Source organism: Triticum aestivum, chromosome 4A, assembly GCF_018294505.1.
Source record: "Triticum aestivum cultivar Chinese Spring chromosome 4A, IWGSC CS RefSeq v2.1, whole genome shotgun sequence".
Lineage (NCBI taxonomy): Eukaryota > Viridiplantae > Streptophyta > Magnoliopsida > Poales > Poaceae > Triticum > Triticum aestivum.
The window spans coordinates 514,765,237-514,782,237 of NC_057803.1; the positions used below are offsets into that span (position 1 = coordinate 514,765,237).

The window sequence follows — 17,001 nt, forward strand, 5'->3', positions numbered from 1 at the left end:
TCCCGATGTTCCGTGTCAGATGGGCCAAGAGCATCCTAAAAGAAGACCGGTATTTCACCACCATGGTTATACCCGAAGCCAAATCCAAGACCGCGGGCGCAAACGTCACCACGAAAAATGAGCCATGGGTACTGGCTTCCCAAGTGGACCAATGCTTCTTCATTACCGACCCGTCAAAGCCCAGTCATGTTGTCGTGAGGAGAGGCAAAAGGAAGATCATCAGAATGGATGGAGTAGCCAATGAGCAAGACTTCGACAAGTACGGCGACCCGAAGATCGAACATGACGACGACGATGAAGTAGCAGCACACACCACAAGAAGAAGCGGGACCACCCTACCTAAAGGACGTCCGTTCCACAAAAAAACTCCATTTGCAAAAAAGAAGGGCAAGAAGATTGTGAACAGATAGCTAGCTAAGATCGATTGTATTTAAATCGTAGTCTTCATTTCTCGATTGTATTTCATGGGCACTTTTTGATATCATGAATATTTTTAAATTTCATGGGCACTTTTTGAATTCATGAGGACACTCAATCTCGATCCCCCTCCACCGCCGCCGACGAGCACCCGCCCCCCGCACCCTCCCCCGCTCCACCGCCGCCAACGGGCACCCCCGCACCCTCCCCCGCTCCACCGCCGCCGCCGATGATATTTTCAAGTAACAAATTTGAACATATTTTTTAAAAAATTATTACTGTTTTTATAAAAAAAATATTACTGTTATGATTTAAACAAGTATGAACATATTTAAACACAAATAAATATCAAACAGCATTTAAAATGCAAAAAAAATTGCAGAGCCTGGGAATCGAACCCAGGACCTCCTAGTGTGTGTGCTGCGTGCTGACCAGTCGGGCTAGTGGGCAGGTTATAATGTGGATTGGGTTAGGTACAATATAACCTGTGCTCGAACTGTAATAAAAAAACATTCTAATGGCGCACCGCTGCGGAGTGCGCCATTGCTATCTAAAAAAAGATTTCTAATGGCGCATCGAGGTGTGGTGCGCCATTAGTAAGCTTCCTCCTAGCTATCCTCCCTCTCCCTCGCCAGATCCCCTTCGACCCTCTCATCCTCGCCACCAGATCCACACGCGCGCTGCCCCGACCCACGACGCCGCCGCCCCGACCCTCACCGGACTCCACCCCCGCCGCCCCCGCGCCCCCACCCCCGTCGCCCCGACCCTCGCCGGACTCCACACCCCCGCCGCCCCTGCGCCCCCACCCCTGCCTCCCCCGCGCCCCCGCACCCCCACCCCTGCCGCCCCAACCCTCGCCGGACTCCTCCTCGCCGTCGGCGCCGAGCAGCGACGCAGCACCGTATGCCCCCCGACCCTCCTCCTCCCCTTGCCCCTCCTCCTCCTCCTCCCCTTGCCCCCCGCCTGCGCAGCTGACGGCCCCTTCTCTGTCTCGCAGGGCAAGGTCTCCGGCGCCTCTACGACACCGACGCCTCCACCGTCTATGGCGTCTGTGCCTTCTTCCACCTCCGGCCACCGCGGCCTCACCGTCTGTGGAGGTATCTGCTCCTAAGATCTCTGCGTCCCGCTCCTCTTGGCCCTCCCCGTTCTTCTCCACTAAGGTGCGTTTCTCCATGCCCATGTCTCCGCCGTTCCAGGGCTTAATAGATCTCCTATGATATATGACTTGTTTATGAAGATTTTGATGTGTTATGCCTTGTTCTTGTCTGTACATTTGCGCTCTTCCAGGGCTTAACTTGCTTATGAATACATCTCCCATTGATTTTGATGTAGTTTTAGAGTGGCTAGTATGTATGTAGTGGAGCTAGCAGTAGCAGCTGCTTCTACGGCACCTTCTTTGTTGTTCAACTGTGTCAAACAAAATTCCAATGGAAAACTCATATGCCCTGCAATTTGCTCATGATAATTATTTATCTCACATCACCTTCTCCTCTTTGCTTGCCATGCACTCCCAGCTCCGTCATCGCGACCGCGTAATAGTCCGCAGGTGATACAACATGCTCAAATTCAGTAATTAATCAGTATATATATACCATAAGAGAAGTCTCAAAGATTGGGACTATCTTGCCTTATGTTTCAAACTTTGAACTATATACATGACTTCTATTTTATTTGTGAAATTCACAGAGTTAGGACTATCGTGTGGATGATGCTAAACAGAGATAGGAGTAGTAGTGGTGGCCATCTAGTTGGACTACTACTGCTAGGACTTGCTCCAGATTTTAGAATTTCTTTTCTTTTAGGATTTATTTTCTTCTAGGACTAGGTTTTTATTATTTTTCTATTGTGATTGTTTTTTGAGCTCTTTCTTTTTCATTTCCTACTATCCTTATCCTAATTATCTTAAATTGTTATGATGTGTGTAACAGGATTAGATCTTGGATTTGCTAGTGGACTTTGGGAGTTTCTTAGCCAACTTGGTGACTCCATATTTTTCACTATTTCACAAGTCTTTTGTAAGCATTAAACTTTCAGCACTACATTTCTATCTTATGTGTACATCTGTTTGCTTCCAATTGCTATATATGTATTGTTGTTACTAAAAATGATGAAGCTCCTGTCAATTGCTATACATATATATGTGTATGATGATCCTCCTTTCCTGCAGTAGTATAACTAGGATATAAAGCACATTGAACTAACAATCTTGTATGGTGCCTAAACTACAATGATTCAGGAACATCAGATGACATAGCATGTGGATATTGACATAGGATGAGTAGATTAATAAGTGAGCCAAAAGTGATGGACAAACCTCATGCTAGGAATTCTCGAGGGTTGCAGTACATGGAATGCATTTGCAAATGCAGCCAAACCCTGATATATACCAAAACAAATTGTATAGAAATATGCTGAATTTTCTGCTCTGATTGTTGCTCAAAGAAATTTAGCAAAAAAATGGGGTCCTGGGAGACGCCGCTGCTGCTTGAGGCCCTTGAGAGGCCCTTCGTGTCGTGATGATTTTGCAGGTACCCTGAGAGGCCCTTGAGTTTGCCGGAATGTCGATTAACTTCCGTTCCGGCAAATTCGGGTACTCCATATGTCCTATTTTCAGCAAAGGTCATGCTGAAATTTTCCGTGAATTTTAGCATGACTTTGCTAAAAATCGGACATATGAGGTACTTGCTACTAATGCATGGGCCGGGGTATCTTAGTACTTAATTAAGTAGGATCAACTGCCCCTTTATTCTTGCTGCATTAAACCATAGGTGGCAATAGATCCAAGTGATTAGGCCCAACTTAGAAATTCTCCTCAGCATCGATAAACCCTAGATGATAAACCCAACATAGGTGGCAATAGAGCCAACTGATTAGTGCCAAGTGATTAGGCCCAACCTAGGGTGCCTCGGCATCGATAAACTCTAAATGATGAAAATTTAGCATTTAGGGTGCCTCGGCGTCGACAAACCCTAAATGATGAAACCTTGGCTTTTAGGGTGCCTCAGTGTCGATGAGAACCTAAATGATGTACGCTTAGGCTTTTAGGGTGCCTCGGTGTCGACAAGCCCTAAATGATAAAAGCTTAGCTTTTAGGATGCCTCGGTGTCGACAAACCCTAAATGATGAGACCGTGATATTGTTCCTTGACAATAACCAACTTTTTTGACCAAACTTTTTTCCTATTTAGAGCGAAACATGGCCCACACTGATGATGGCGGCGCACGCACAGATGGCAGCCAACCGAAGAGGCAACGGAAGGACCGGCGCCCGAACGCGCTCGGCACCGTCAGGGAGGAATTTACTGAAGTGAACTCCGACGGGCATCCGACGGCGCCCAAACACGTAGTCAAGGGGTACTCAATTCAGCTCGGGTGCATTCTCCGGAGCACCGCCTCGATCAACACCGAGAACCTAAGGCATAAGGACCGAGGGAATTTGCGCAGCCTCCTCTTCACGAACCTGCACGAACGATACAAGTTCCCCGCTGAGTTCGCAAACACACGCCTCTCGGGTAATAAAGTGAACGGTGCCGCCCTCACGACGATGAGCACGGCCCTGTCTACTTGGAAAAGCACGGTGAAGGCAATGATTGACAAAGGTGATAGTTATGAGAAGATCAAGGCAAAATATCCTTTGATGAGCGAAGATGACTACAAGGAGTTCAAGATCAAGTGCGAGAGCCCCGCAACCTCCGAATCAAGTCAGTGGGGGAAAGAAATGCAGCAGTTGAACATAGGGGTCCACCAACTCAGTCCCGGCGGTTACAGAGTGGTGGAGCCTGTATGGGACAAGGAGGACGCGGAGCGTGCCGAGCAAGGCCTACCGCCCCGCTTCGAGAAATACAGTGATAAGCAGACCAGGAACTTTCTCAGGGCCCGGTACAAGGAGGACCCGGTAACAAAGGAGCTTACCACGGATCCGAAGACCAAGGAGCTTGAGCTTGTTCTGGTAAGGAATACACCCCCGCGTAATTAGCTCCATATGGTTGCATTGTAATTAATCCCCAATATTTCTAAATGGTTCACGTTCCTTCCGCAGGACAAAGAAAGCAGTAGCGCGGGGTCGTCTCAGAGCTCCCCTTTCGACACCCCTTTGAATAGGGCATTGAACGTAATGAAAAACAGGGATAAGCTCAATAAGCCGACGTCAGCTGGTCGTGTGGCCGGCAAAGGCTTGTCCACAAAATGGTCGTCATACTATGGCACTGGTGGGCGAAAGGAGAAAAAGACCAGCTCGGAAAGCCAGTCGCGCGAGGTTGAAGCACTCAAGGCGCAAGTGGCGCAGATTCCGGAGATGGTCCAAGAGCAAGTGCAACAACAACTGGGATCGACGCTTACCGGCATTATGCCTACCTTGATTCATGGGATAACGACGTGGATTGCGGGTGGCCAACAGGGGCCGCCCCCGATTCCCAGCTTCACGGCCAGCAACTCACACAACACGCAGGCGGCGCCATTGGTGTCTCCGGCGGCGGCGGTATTGGTGTCTACGGCGGCGGCGCCATTGGTGTCTCCGGAGGCGGCGGTATTAGTGTCTTCGACACCGGCATTGGAGCTTAATGCACCTTGGTGTACGCCGGCCGGCACCTCGTCAGCAAGCGGCCCCTCCGTCAGTTGCACGCCCGCCGTTGGCGGTGCCTCGACATTAGTCGAGCTCGACGGCATCACGGTAACTAAGCCTCTCGGCCGAGGACTTCATCTCCTTGCCTTTGACTGGGCATCCCTGACGCCCTACATGTTTTCGCAGGGCGCCGCCAATGTTCCTTGCACTCTCCTACACTTCGTGGGCGGCGAGTTGGTCGATGTCGCCAAGGGCAGAATCGTTCAACCGGGCAACCCCGTGTTCCACGGTAATCCGATGCCACCCACAATGTATAGGGTTGAAGTGGTTCGGGTGCTGCCAGGCTGCGACGAGCTGTTACCTCCGATTCGACCCGCTGGGGCCGACGAAGAAGATGAGATGACCCTCAGCGCCTGCGTAAGCTGGCCCCCGCTTTGGCCGAAGAGTCAGATTCGTTTGGGGGCGGGGGACACCACCCCACAAATAAGACCGCCAGTCGTGCCAGCGCCAAGTCATGGCAAGAACGCCGCAACGCTACTGGACATGTCGGACATCCCTATGGCACAGGATCCGGACATGCATATGGCACAGGATCCGGACGACGACGACAACGACGATGGTACATTTACCAACGTCGATAAGTACTTTGCCGAACATGGGTACGGTGACGAGTTCTGCGGGCCTCCTTCTCAAGAACCCAAACAAGACGACCGCGATCTAGCTGGTACGGCGGAGAAATCCAATTGCAACAGGCGTCGTCTGGCGTTCAGTTCTCAGGAGACGCCTCCAGCTGCCGCCTTCATCGAGCCTCAGATAGCGGAGGTGCTAAATATTATCAGCCCCAACACGCTCAAGAAGGCGGTCTGTGAGCAGAACTCGGTCCCATTACAGCAGATTAAGAAGAAGGGCCGGAAACGGCCGACTAAAAAGGCCGCCGGTGCGAGCCAGCCGGCACCGAGTACGATCCGTGCTCAGGACGGGCCACCTTCACCTAAGGATATCTCGAGGAGGGTGCATGTGGCGGGTAGGGCGATGCTACCGACAAATATGCTCAATGCTGCAACCGGTGCTATGCGGAGTCTGCACGACAGTGTTCTTTCTTTGGAGAAGCAGCGTCTCAGAGAGAATGATGTGGCATACCCAGTTTTCGTGGCCAAGGTGCCAGAGGGCAAGGGCTTTGTGGATGGCGCCATCGGGGGTACGATCGTCCTGCGGTTTGATGACATCTTTGCTATGTTCAACCTTCATCCGCTGCACTACACCTTCGTTCGGCTGTTTTCGCTGAGTATGGAGATGCGGATCATTAGAGACAAGACCCCGGACATCGTGATCGTCGACCCCTTCTACATGCGTGCCAAGCTCTTGAGCAGCGCTGGGGACCGCCAAGTCGCGAGTTCACACCTCAAAGACGTCATTCTGGCAAACCCAGATAAGGATAACTTCCTTGTGCCTTACTTTCCCGAGTAAGTCATCCCTTAACCGCCCCGTAACATATGATTTCTTAGATTTCGATCGTTCTTTTTTTTCTAACATTCCGTGTTCTGTGCAGTGACACACATTGCACACTCATCCTCTTAAGCCCGAAATATTCCATGGCCACGTATTTCGACCCGAACCGTAACTCCAAGATAGACTACACAAATATCAAGAAAGTTCTTGATGATGTTCTCCCTGGCTACGCCAAATCTGGAGGCACCATCATCAGGGCAGTTCGTAAGTACGGCAAGCACGTGTTCGCCCACAATACGACATTCTGCTGCGTCAAGCAGCCGCCTGCCGGTCAGAAGGATGCCTACTACGCCCTCCATCATATGCGGGCGATCGTAAGGGACCATCATCACCTTCTGCTACCAAATAATCTCAAAGATTGGGTCGCGAGCTTGTCGGCAATCCAGGACGCGGACATTAGACAAGAATTTTTTCGCATCCAGTCGGAGTTTGCGGACATCATCCATCAAGATGTCCTTCATACCTCGGGGCAGTTCTTCCTCAGATATCAACCATCCAACATTGAGATAGACGGAATGCTACAAATGTAGGCTGACAACACCCACGATTTCATGACCATCACGACAGACGGCGGCTTCATCCACGCTCTTGTCCATGAGTCGAGTCGAAAGTAGTGATGTGTAGTTCTGAAACATTGATTGGCTCATGTTGTAATTAAACTTTAATGAATTGTATGTCTCTTTGGTTTGGACAGTCGTTCAACTTAGATGTAATCGATGCTATTTATTAGTAGGACCATGAATCGTGCTATTAATGTCTTGCTTTTCTCTTCCGATCCTTTTGTTGCATACTTATATATTGCTTATGTATGTATTGTCTGTTGTTTGGCTTGTGCATAGAGATGCCGTTGTATGTCGTGTACAAGGGTAAGGTTCCTGGAGTCTACGACGGCTGGGAGGAGTGTCGGAGACAGGTTCACCGTTTTAGCGGTAACAGTTACAAAGGGTACACCACTAGGGCGGAGGCCGAATCTAGATACGTCCACTATCTAGCGGGAGAGAGGAGGGAGCGTTGGAGGAACCGGATGAAGACTAGTTTGATCGCGATGATGCTCATCGTGATGACCGCAGCTCTCTTCTATGTGATGGTAGTTTAGATGATTGATATCGACTTTTAATGTGAAGACAAACTCGATACTCGCGGTCTCGAGACTTGTAATGTTTTATCTTTGTTCGGTCTTTTGAATTCGGAGACTAATATGATGAATTGTATTCGGAGACTAATCTTCTATTGTATTCGATGAATCTGCTGTTGTTGTGTGCTACTGTCTATATTCTGACAAATAATATATTTTGTAACCTGTGCAAAAATCAGAAAAGTAAAAAAAAAACAAATATTCATACTAATGGCGCATCACCACAAGGTGCGTCATTAGTACGCCAAAGGATACTAATGGTGCATCAAGACAGAGTGCGCCATTAGTATGACAAAGCAGATGGTTACATATGCCCCCCCGGGAGGCATACTAATGGCGCATGGTGTTACATACTAATGGCGCACTTCCTGGTGCGCCATTAGCATACCAGATACTAATGGCGCACCAGTGGTGCGCCATTAGTAAAAAATTCTAGTGGCGTGATACTAATGGCGCACCGGTAGTGCGCCATTAATAGGCAAAACCGGTGCGCCATTAGTAGGCCTTTTCCTAGTAGTGTTTAACCACATGTCGAAGTGGGGCCGGATGCGGAGGAAAGCCTCACACACAACGATGAACGCCGAAATATTGAGGATGAAGTTCGGGGCCAGATCATGAAAGTCCAGCCCGTAGTAGAACATGAGACCACGGACGAATGGATGGAGGGGAAACCCTAGTCCGCGGAGGAAGTGGTGAAGGAAAACTACCCTCTCGTGAGGTTCTGGGGTAGGGACGATCTGCCCCGCAGTGGGCAGCCGATGCGCGATGTTCACGGCTAAGTATCCGGCTCCGCGCAGCTTCTTGATGTCTCCCTCCGTGACGGAGGAGACCATCCACCTGCCTCCCACTCCGGACATGGTTGGAGAAGGTTGAGGTGGGAAGTGTGGACTTGGGCGCTAGAGCTCGAGTGTGCGAAAACGGATAAGCAAAGGAGGAAGAAGGCGTGGATAGGAAGGTGAATCATTATCCCTTTATATGGGCGGACGAAGCTAAGCGTTCCCACTTTCCTGGTAAAACTCGCTTATCCCCCAAGCGCCGTAATTGATGGCGCGGTTGGGTTACCCACACCCGTATTGATGAGAATCCCGTAATAAGGGGACACGATCTCTGCTTTGACAAGACGTGTCGAAAAACTGCCTCGCGTTATGTGCGGGGCTGGTTAAAGGAAACAGTTCGAATAATCACCGGGCCATGACATAACGTCATGCTGCCAAAACAAGCCAGCAAATTAGATCTGCGAAAATATTATTCTCTCTACGGTGGAATGTGGATCTTATTTTGCAGGGTCGGACACTATCCTCGTATTCAAATTCTTATGTGATGTATTCGGAGAAGGAACCCGCCTTGCAATGCCGAAGACAATACTGCGCGCCGGACTCATCGTCATTGAAGCCTGGTTCAGGGGCTACTGAGGGAGTCCTGGATTAGGGGGTCTCCGGACAGCCGGACTATATCCTTTGGCCGGACTGTTGGACTATGAAGATACAAGATTGAAGACTCCGTCTCGTGTCTGGATGGGACTCTACTTGGCGTGTAAGGCAAGCTAGGCAATATGGATATGGATATCTCCTCCTTTGTAACCGACCTTTGTGTAACCCTAACCCTCTCCGGTGTCTATATAAACTAAAAGGTTTTAGTCCGTAGGACAACAACCATAACACACAATCATACCATAGGTTAGCTTCTAGGGTTTAGCCTCTCTGATCTCGTGGTAGATCTACTCTTGTACTACCCATATCATCAATATCAATCAGGCAGAACGTAGGGTTTTACCTCCATCAAGAGGGCCCGAACCTGGGTAAAACATCGTGTCCCCTGCCTCCTGTTACCATCCGGCCTAGATGCACAGTTCGGGACCCCCTACCCGAGATCCGCCGGTTTTGACACCGACAAGGACCGTGACGGATTGGACAGCTCCGAGAGTGAGCAGATTGCCTTGATCCGTTTTGCATCTTCGACCAACCAAGACGACAAGGGGGCAAGGGTAGTCGTGGATGAACTTCTTTCACTATCATAGCTACTAGAACATGTCAAATTTTGATAGTCCGATAACATGTGTATTTAATTACGTATGTAATTTCACGTTGCATGAAACTAGTATAGATTTGAGGATTTTGTTTGAGGAAGCATGCTGTGGAGACGGACTTTTGATATGTGCCCGGTCACTGTGGCGTGTTCAGATGCGTCCGCAGACGTATAAGGGCCTTTGTCGTAGATGTTCTTACCTCTCACAACATGTCTGGTCAGCTTTTCACATTCAGGCAGGATCGCTGGAGTAGACTTACATTGGTAAGTGTTTCTCAAGTAAGATCAACTTTACTAAATCAGCACTAGTGTACAGTACAACATGCGACTCCAGCTCCATCTATCTACGCAGCAGCCCTTTCATGATCCTGACCAGCGTTTAGTGACCCAACAAAGGAAGAGGAGGAGGAACAACCGAACAAGAGAAGAAACGGTAGTGGTTTCGGCTGCACGCAGTGTACGTATCGTGTTCGGTGTTCCTTTTTACAGCGTGTCCTCGGAGTGCAAAGAGAAATCCGGCTCGTCCGGCTTGGCCAGCTTGGGGAACTTCATGGTGGACACGTCGTCGATCCGCTGCGACATGCTCTTCTGGTGCGCGCCCTTCTTGGTGTTCTTGGCGAACTTGGATGCCAGGAACGTGGCGCCCAGGTGCGTGCCGCCGCCGTCGCCGCCCTCCGCGGACGACGACGCCGCCGCGCCAGAGCCGCCCTTGTACTCGCCGAGCAGCGGCGTGCTGGCGTCGGCGCCGGCGATGGCGCCGGCCCCGCCCTGCCCGTCGTCGTCGCCGGCGTCGCCCTGACCGTCGTAGAGGAGCCCCTCCTGCTTCATGAGCTCCCTGGCGAGCTTCCTCTTCTTGTACCGCCTCCAGGCGCCCTGCACGAAGCACGCGCCCCAGCTCCGCCACTGGTGGGAGTAGTACCGGAACGCGTGCTGCAGCCGCTTGCTGTGGAGGCGCTTGAACTGGTTGGCCACGTACTTGAGGTCCTCGGCGCGCAGCGCGAACGCCTCCACCTCCGTCACCGACCGCACCGTGCGCGTGGACTGCGGGAAGTTGAGGCTCGGGTTGGGCATCAGCGCCCACGTCAGCAGCTCCTCGCCGCAGAAGTCCCCCGGCCGGAGCGTGATGGAGCTGAAGAAGTTGGTCCGGCCGCCGTCCGTCGTCGAGCTCTCCAGCTCGCCACGGATGATGAAGAGCATCTCGCTCACGGGGTCGCCCTCCCGCACGATGTACGCGTCCTTGGTGCTCAGCGACGACACCAGCCGCTCGCAGATGGCGTCCAGCAGCTGCTCGTCCATCTGCGAGAAGAAGGGCACCTGCAAGCAAGACCACGATCAATGCCGACGTTCAGCGTCGGAGTCACCTTACCGTACCGGCGGCGAAGAGCAAATGGCATATGGCAACGTACCCGCCGGACGAGGGCGAGGCAGAGGTGGCGCTGGATCTCGCGGCGGAGGTCGAGGGGCAGCGACTGGAGGATGGATTCCTCGTCGACGCCCCTGGTGGCCAGCCACTTGTACTGGAAGAACCTCCGGACGCGCTCCTGGAGCTCCAGGGGAAGCTGCCGGTGACGCATCCACTCCTCGATGTCGCGCCGCTTCACCCGCCACTCCTCCAGCCTCACCGTCATCGACTGCAAGTACGTCTGCGAAACAAAAGGCCAAGATGGAACAATGTATGTGAACATAATGGTGCGAACAGTTTCTGGTGATAATAATTCTTGCACATGAAAGCATAAGTTTGAGAATTTTCTGCACTATGTTGATTTGGGCAATAACCACAGCTTTAGGACAGTTTCTGAAACATGAAAAATGAGCATCCAATTTCATGATAACAAATAAATAAATACCTGCATGTTTCCAATGAGATGTGAGAAGAAAACAAGGCCCATGATGCAGATCAGGATGCAGAATATAGTCTCCCCTGCGTAGGTGCTGTTCTGCAAGTTCTGTCCATAAGAACTTGCAGAAAACAAACACAAATTCAGTTATCCTTGCATCATCATGTGTTTATTTATAATGATCGCATACTCAGTTCAGACATCAGAAGAACTGCATCTTTATATACATGTATGCACACCTCAGGTTCCGGAAACCCCACCAGAGGCAGTAGAGATACTTCTCGAAGAAGGACGCATCGACGATATCAAGCTTCAGAGCATCCTCGAACAACCCGTACTCAAATCTCGCCCCGGGAAGTCCGCACTGCTTAGTGATGTTGCTAGCCGCGTGCCACTTCATCCGAACAGGATCCTCGAGCGATTTGCAGTCCAGATAGCTCATGTCACATATGGGCACCCTGGGGTCAGTGCCATTATCGCTTGTGCATTGGTCCACCCAGCAGGTGTACTGCCTCTCTATGGACAGCAGGTACCACAGGGCTCCCAGAACCTACATAACATACACCCACCATGTGAATCTATTGCTCTGTTCTGTTCGAAATGGAACGAGGAACACAAAAGACGACGGCGTGCATGCATGCATACATACATGGCTGGCCAGCGTGTAGAGAAGCAGGTTGTAGGCGGCCCCTGCCCAGGCAGTTCTTGTGACCACTCCACTGGACTTGACGATCTTGGAGTTGAGGGATATGATGAGGAACACTCTGGGTATGTACTGGATCAGCACGATCATCGAGAGCGTGTTGTTGGTGTGGTTTGCTGAGGTGGTGCTCACAGCTGGTATCACAAACCAGATAATGATCTGCAACGATCGGCCTGCTCAGCTTAATTATCACGTACTAGTAGTAGTATTCAGTATGTGACTATTGCCGAACGCATCAAATTAGCTAGCTAGCTAGCTAGCTATTGTGTTTGACTCTCTGAAACATTCCTGCTTATGCATTTGAGCTATATAACTAACACAATATTTGATCAGGGAAGCTGTATCAAGGTCTGAATGCACTGTCGTTGCATGCACATTAATCATGTCCTTCACAAGGAACACAGGATTGATTGACTGTATCACGTCAAAATTCATCACACTGTAATGACATTTCTGAAATTTGACACATGCGACGAGCAACATAGGTACAAAGATTGCCGGATTTGAAAAAGAAATGCGTCGCTGTGGATACGTGCATTGACGATGGAGAGATAGGGAGGAGGGAGGGACGGAGGCATGCCTGGGGAATCGGGAGCATGGCGGCGAGATCGATGATGAAGTCGTTCTTGAGGTACCGGATGGCGATCTGGTCGGGGTCCCTGACGAGCTCGCCGCGCCCGAAGACGCGCGAGCTGGGCGCGACGAAGGCGGTGCGGAACTTGAGGATCATGTGCGCGAGGTAGAAGAGGTCGGCGACGGTGCGCATGGCGGTGACGGCGACGCCGATGCCCATGTTCATCTTGACGCACGCCTGCGTCTTGGCGTAGAGGAGGTAGAAGTACATGGGGTCGACGAAGAGGCCGACCATGCAGGTGACGAGGAAGAGGCGGTTCCAGTTAAGGACGACGTCGTCCCCGGGGTCGAGGATGCGGCTGGGCGTCCATGGCCGGCGGCCCGGGGGCTGGTTGGAGGAGGAGGCGCCGTGGCGGAAGAAGGGGAGCGGCGGGCGGCGGAAGGGCGGGAGGACGTGGCGCTGGAGGAAGCCGGCCATGGGCGGTGCTCGCGGCGGTGGGCGTCGGGGCGTCGATCGTCATGCATTGCATGCGCGTGCGCGGGTGGGGTGGGTGGTGCGGCTTCCATCGGGGCCACGAGGTGGTGCGGCGGCCGCGCGTTGCGGGTGCTTTGCTTCGCCCCAAATCGGCATACGGCATTTGGGCGGGTGCTCTGCTCTCCCCAAGCAAATTTCTACAGCTCCAATCGACCCTTCAATGTTTTTTAACAAAAAAAAAACCGACATTATTTGTAAGTTGTGCGAACCTAAATTAACTCTTCGGAATCCATTATATGTGAATTTGGCACCTCAATTCCTTGACCCAGATGACCCTACATGCTCATTGTCGCATCAGGGTCTCCGTCTTCGGGGAGCGAACTTGTTGAAATGCAAAAGCTTGTAGAAGCAGCGGTCGAAAAATCGCCGATGTAGACCAAGCCGCGGGTGGCCACAGTTTACATAGCGAATCGTCGCTCCGGAGAATAAAACATCAAAGAAGGCCTGTAGAACATCTCAGATCTTTCCCTTTATCGAAAAAAATAACATCTCAGATCCAGCCAGATAGAGTCGAGAACACAAATCCCACACGCTCCCAACGAAGCCGAGGTTGTCCAACTTTTATTGATCGGAATTGGAGCCGGAGAACTAACCAAAACGCATAGCCACGTTGTCAGCTCCGCGGAACTAGAAGCAGTGCTTGTCATACGTCATTTGTTTGCGCTACCACACAGTTAATAATAAAAAGATACTAGGCTCTCTAGATTTTTTTTTCGAGAATCACTAGGCTCTCTAGATTTGGAACTTCCTTGTGCGTCGAGGGTTGTGGGGTCGCGGAGGCCCTACTGTAAAGGTGTGTATAGTTGGTAGAGGGTTCCTGTTTCTTTTTTTTCCTTTTATTATTTTCTGGTTTTCTTTTCTTTTCTACCCTTAAATTTATTTTTCACACTAAAATTTGTGAACTTTTTAAAATCCCTGATCAATTTCTTAATTGGTGGGAAAAATTCGTGAATATTTTAAAAATTCACGAACAGTTTTGAAGTTTGTGAACATTACTAAATTTCAAATCCGTGAACATTTTCTGAAATACATGAATATTTTAAAATTCTTGATCATTTTTTAGAATACATTTTTTAATTTGCAGCGTTTTTGAAAGTCTTGGATCATTAAAATCCATTAACATCTTTTGATTTAATGAACTTTAAAAATAAGATGTTAATGAACTTTCAAATAGCCGGGTTTTTATCATATAGTTGTGGAGCGAGCTGGAAAAATTAAATGGGCGACTGGAGCCGGGAGCCGAGCTGAGCGAGCGAGAGCTTAGTGGTTGGGCCCATGTAAACGTTATAGTAGCAATTATGTGGTTTCAGTGCAGAATACGAGCTTCTAAGGTGCTCTTACAACAACCACCGGCTGACACCGAGGCCAAAATGCAGAAGAACAGCCGAACCACCCATGATACAGCTCCGCACTCCTCTCAGAATAAATACCATCTCTAGCAACACCTCGGCATGATGAAGAAAAACCACAAGAACATAACTAAAACCCAAGTCAACACAGATGTCAGTGTACTATACCGGGTTGGCCCATCGATTAGGAGGCATTTCAATAGGCCGTCCTCAGGACCCAAGTATCTAGGATATGGCAAGGGCCCCTCGCACGTTACAAGGTTGGACTTCAAGAAGGTTGTTCATCCTGGCATGAACGCCAAGGATTAGTCAGGCGATCAAGGCTCTAAGTTGGTTAAGTTAACTTGTAACCCTAGACCTCGCCTCCTTTATAAGGCGAGGTCAGTGGGTAGTTTGAGGCCATTTGACCCATTATCATCGTCTTAGTAGCACTAGTTGAGTGCCCGTGCGTTGCCACGGAACAACAAACTTACATCTCATTCACCATCATCATTGATCTCCACCGCCGACTCAACCTTGCTAGTTGTCTCACCATCATTGTTGAATGCACAATCAGCCTTGCTCTCCCTCATCATCAGTTCAAGAGAGGGTCGTCGCCCTCCCGGAGCCCTAACAACCTCTCTGCTTAGAGCACCACTCCCATAAAATATTGGCTTATGTTTTCTTTTCCATACAATATACTTGTCATTGTTTCTCCCATCTAGCTATGTTTTCAATTGTCCACGGGGTAAATGTATGTACATCTAGCTATGTTTCCATACAACATAGCTATGTTTCCCATTTCTCACATCAAAGTTATGTATGTACATCAAAGTTTCTCCGTTTCTCACATCTAGCTATGTTTCTCAATCTCCACTCCATCCCCTGAAGAAATAAGGTTGACATTTTCCACCCTCAATTCGTTCGTGGAATTTTCATTTGGCTCTGTGGCTCATTTGAAAAAAAAATCTTTGTATTAAGATAATGAGTATGTCTAGGGCGCATCTAGATATGCTCTAGTTATTGCACATCTAAGTGAGTGAATCAAACATAAAGATGAAAAAGAAAAAAGAAAAGGAAAATATTCACACGAATCTTGATGTAAAATCAACGATATAGGACTTAGATGTGCAATACTTATGGCACATCTAGATGTGCTTTAGCAAAACTGTAAGATAATCATGTTATTAGTACAAAAGTGGGGTGCCCTTTGGTAACCAATCATCGGTAATGATGATACACTTAGGAAATTAACACTGAAACCTGAACTTTTGTCTACTAACCAGATGATCCATGCTAACTACAGACATGTACTGCATATAATAGTATTCATCGTGAATGCTTGTCTATGCCCAAAGGAAGAAAAATATAAGAAGCTCTATAATACTGGAATAATTTTTGAAATAGTCTTCTCGCTTAGGGTGAAAGTAAGCAGAGGCGACAGAATAAGATACCTGATAACGTCGATTAGGAACCCTACGACCAGACAAGATTAATCAATAACTTACACAATTGATGCTTGTTCTAGTCATTACTCTGTACTTGGCAGAAGTGCAATTACTACCACAGATTGCTATCTAATAACCAAACAACCTGTAATAATTGTAATAACCACACTTTGCATATATATATATGTACGCTGATAGAAAATGTGATATTTGAAAAGAGAAAAAATAGAACATGAAAGGGGCTATTGCTTCAATTCTTACGTTAGGACTGTACAAAAAAAATCCATGCAATCGTTAGTGCGTACAAATATTAACAGAAAATGCATGTTTCTGTTAACAACAACAATACCATGAGTTTTGCTACTCTTCTCTGCCGTAAAATGGTGGCCTGGAACTAAAAAGGATCTAACTCACCTGTTGATTGGTTTCCCCCAACCCCCTGCTTTTTTAGACACACGTACCGCTGTTGGCATAGACACACCTTGAGTGCAAGCACAATGGAGCAAGTTTACCACGCATTTTCTGCTCCTCTCCACCATCTCCACCGTGGTCATCTACCTCCCATCAGCACTGCATCAGCCTGCATGAAAGCCAAAACATGATTGCAATTCAGTTAGGTAATTTCAACATTATTCCATAACATTCAGGGTTAAGGTGCACAACCTAAATAAGAAACTTAAAGTGCTCTTTAACGGTCCACAGTAAAGGTAAAATAAGAAACTGATTCTACTCTTCTATATGTAACTCCTCTATTTTGCAATTATCATAACCGAAACAATATTCAGAGTAATTGTTCCCTGCATATCTTCTATCCTTCACCATAAGCCATAAATAAACTTGTTTATTTTGATAGTACAATACAAAACATAACTAAAATAGAATCATCTTTTAGAAATTAGGACCTGATAGCAAGTCAATAGGGGATTGAAC

At 48.9% G+C, this 17,001-nt stretch overlaps 1 protein-coding gene across 1 annotated transcript; it reads right to left on the minus strand.

Annotated features, from left to right (window-relative positions):
• Positions 1-9,923: 9,923 nt before the first annotated feature.
• LOC123082182 (cyclic nucleotide-gated ion channel 18) lies at positions 9,924-13,378 on the minus strand. Its single transcript, XM_044504568.1, has 6 exons — positions 12,768-13,378; positions 12,134-12,346; positions 11,724-12,034; positions 11,494-11,605; positions 11,053-11,289; positions 9,924-10,960 (listed from the first exon to the last, which is right to left on the minus strand). The coding sequence occupies exons 1-6, from the start codon at positions 13,236-13,238 to the stop codon at positions 10,130-10,132; spliced, it is 2,175 nt and encodes a 724-aa protein (XP_044360503.1). The 5' UTR covers positions 13,239-13,378; the 3' UTR covers positions 9,924-10,129.
• Positions 13,379-17,001: the final 3,623 nt, after the last annotated feature.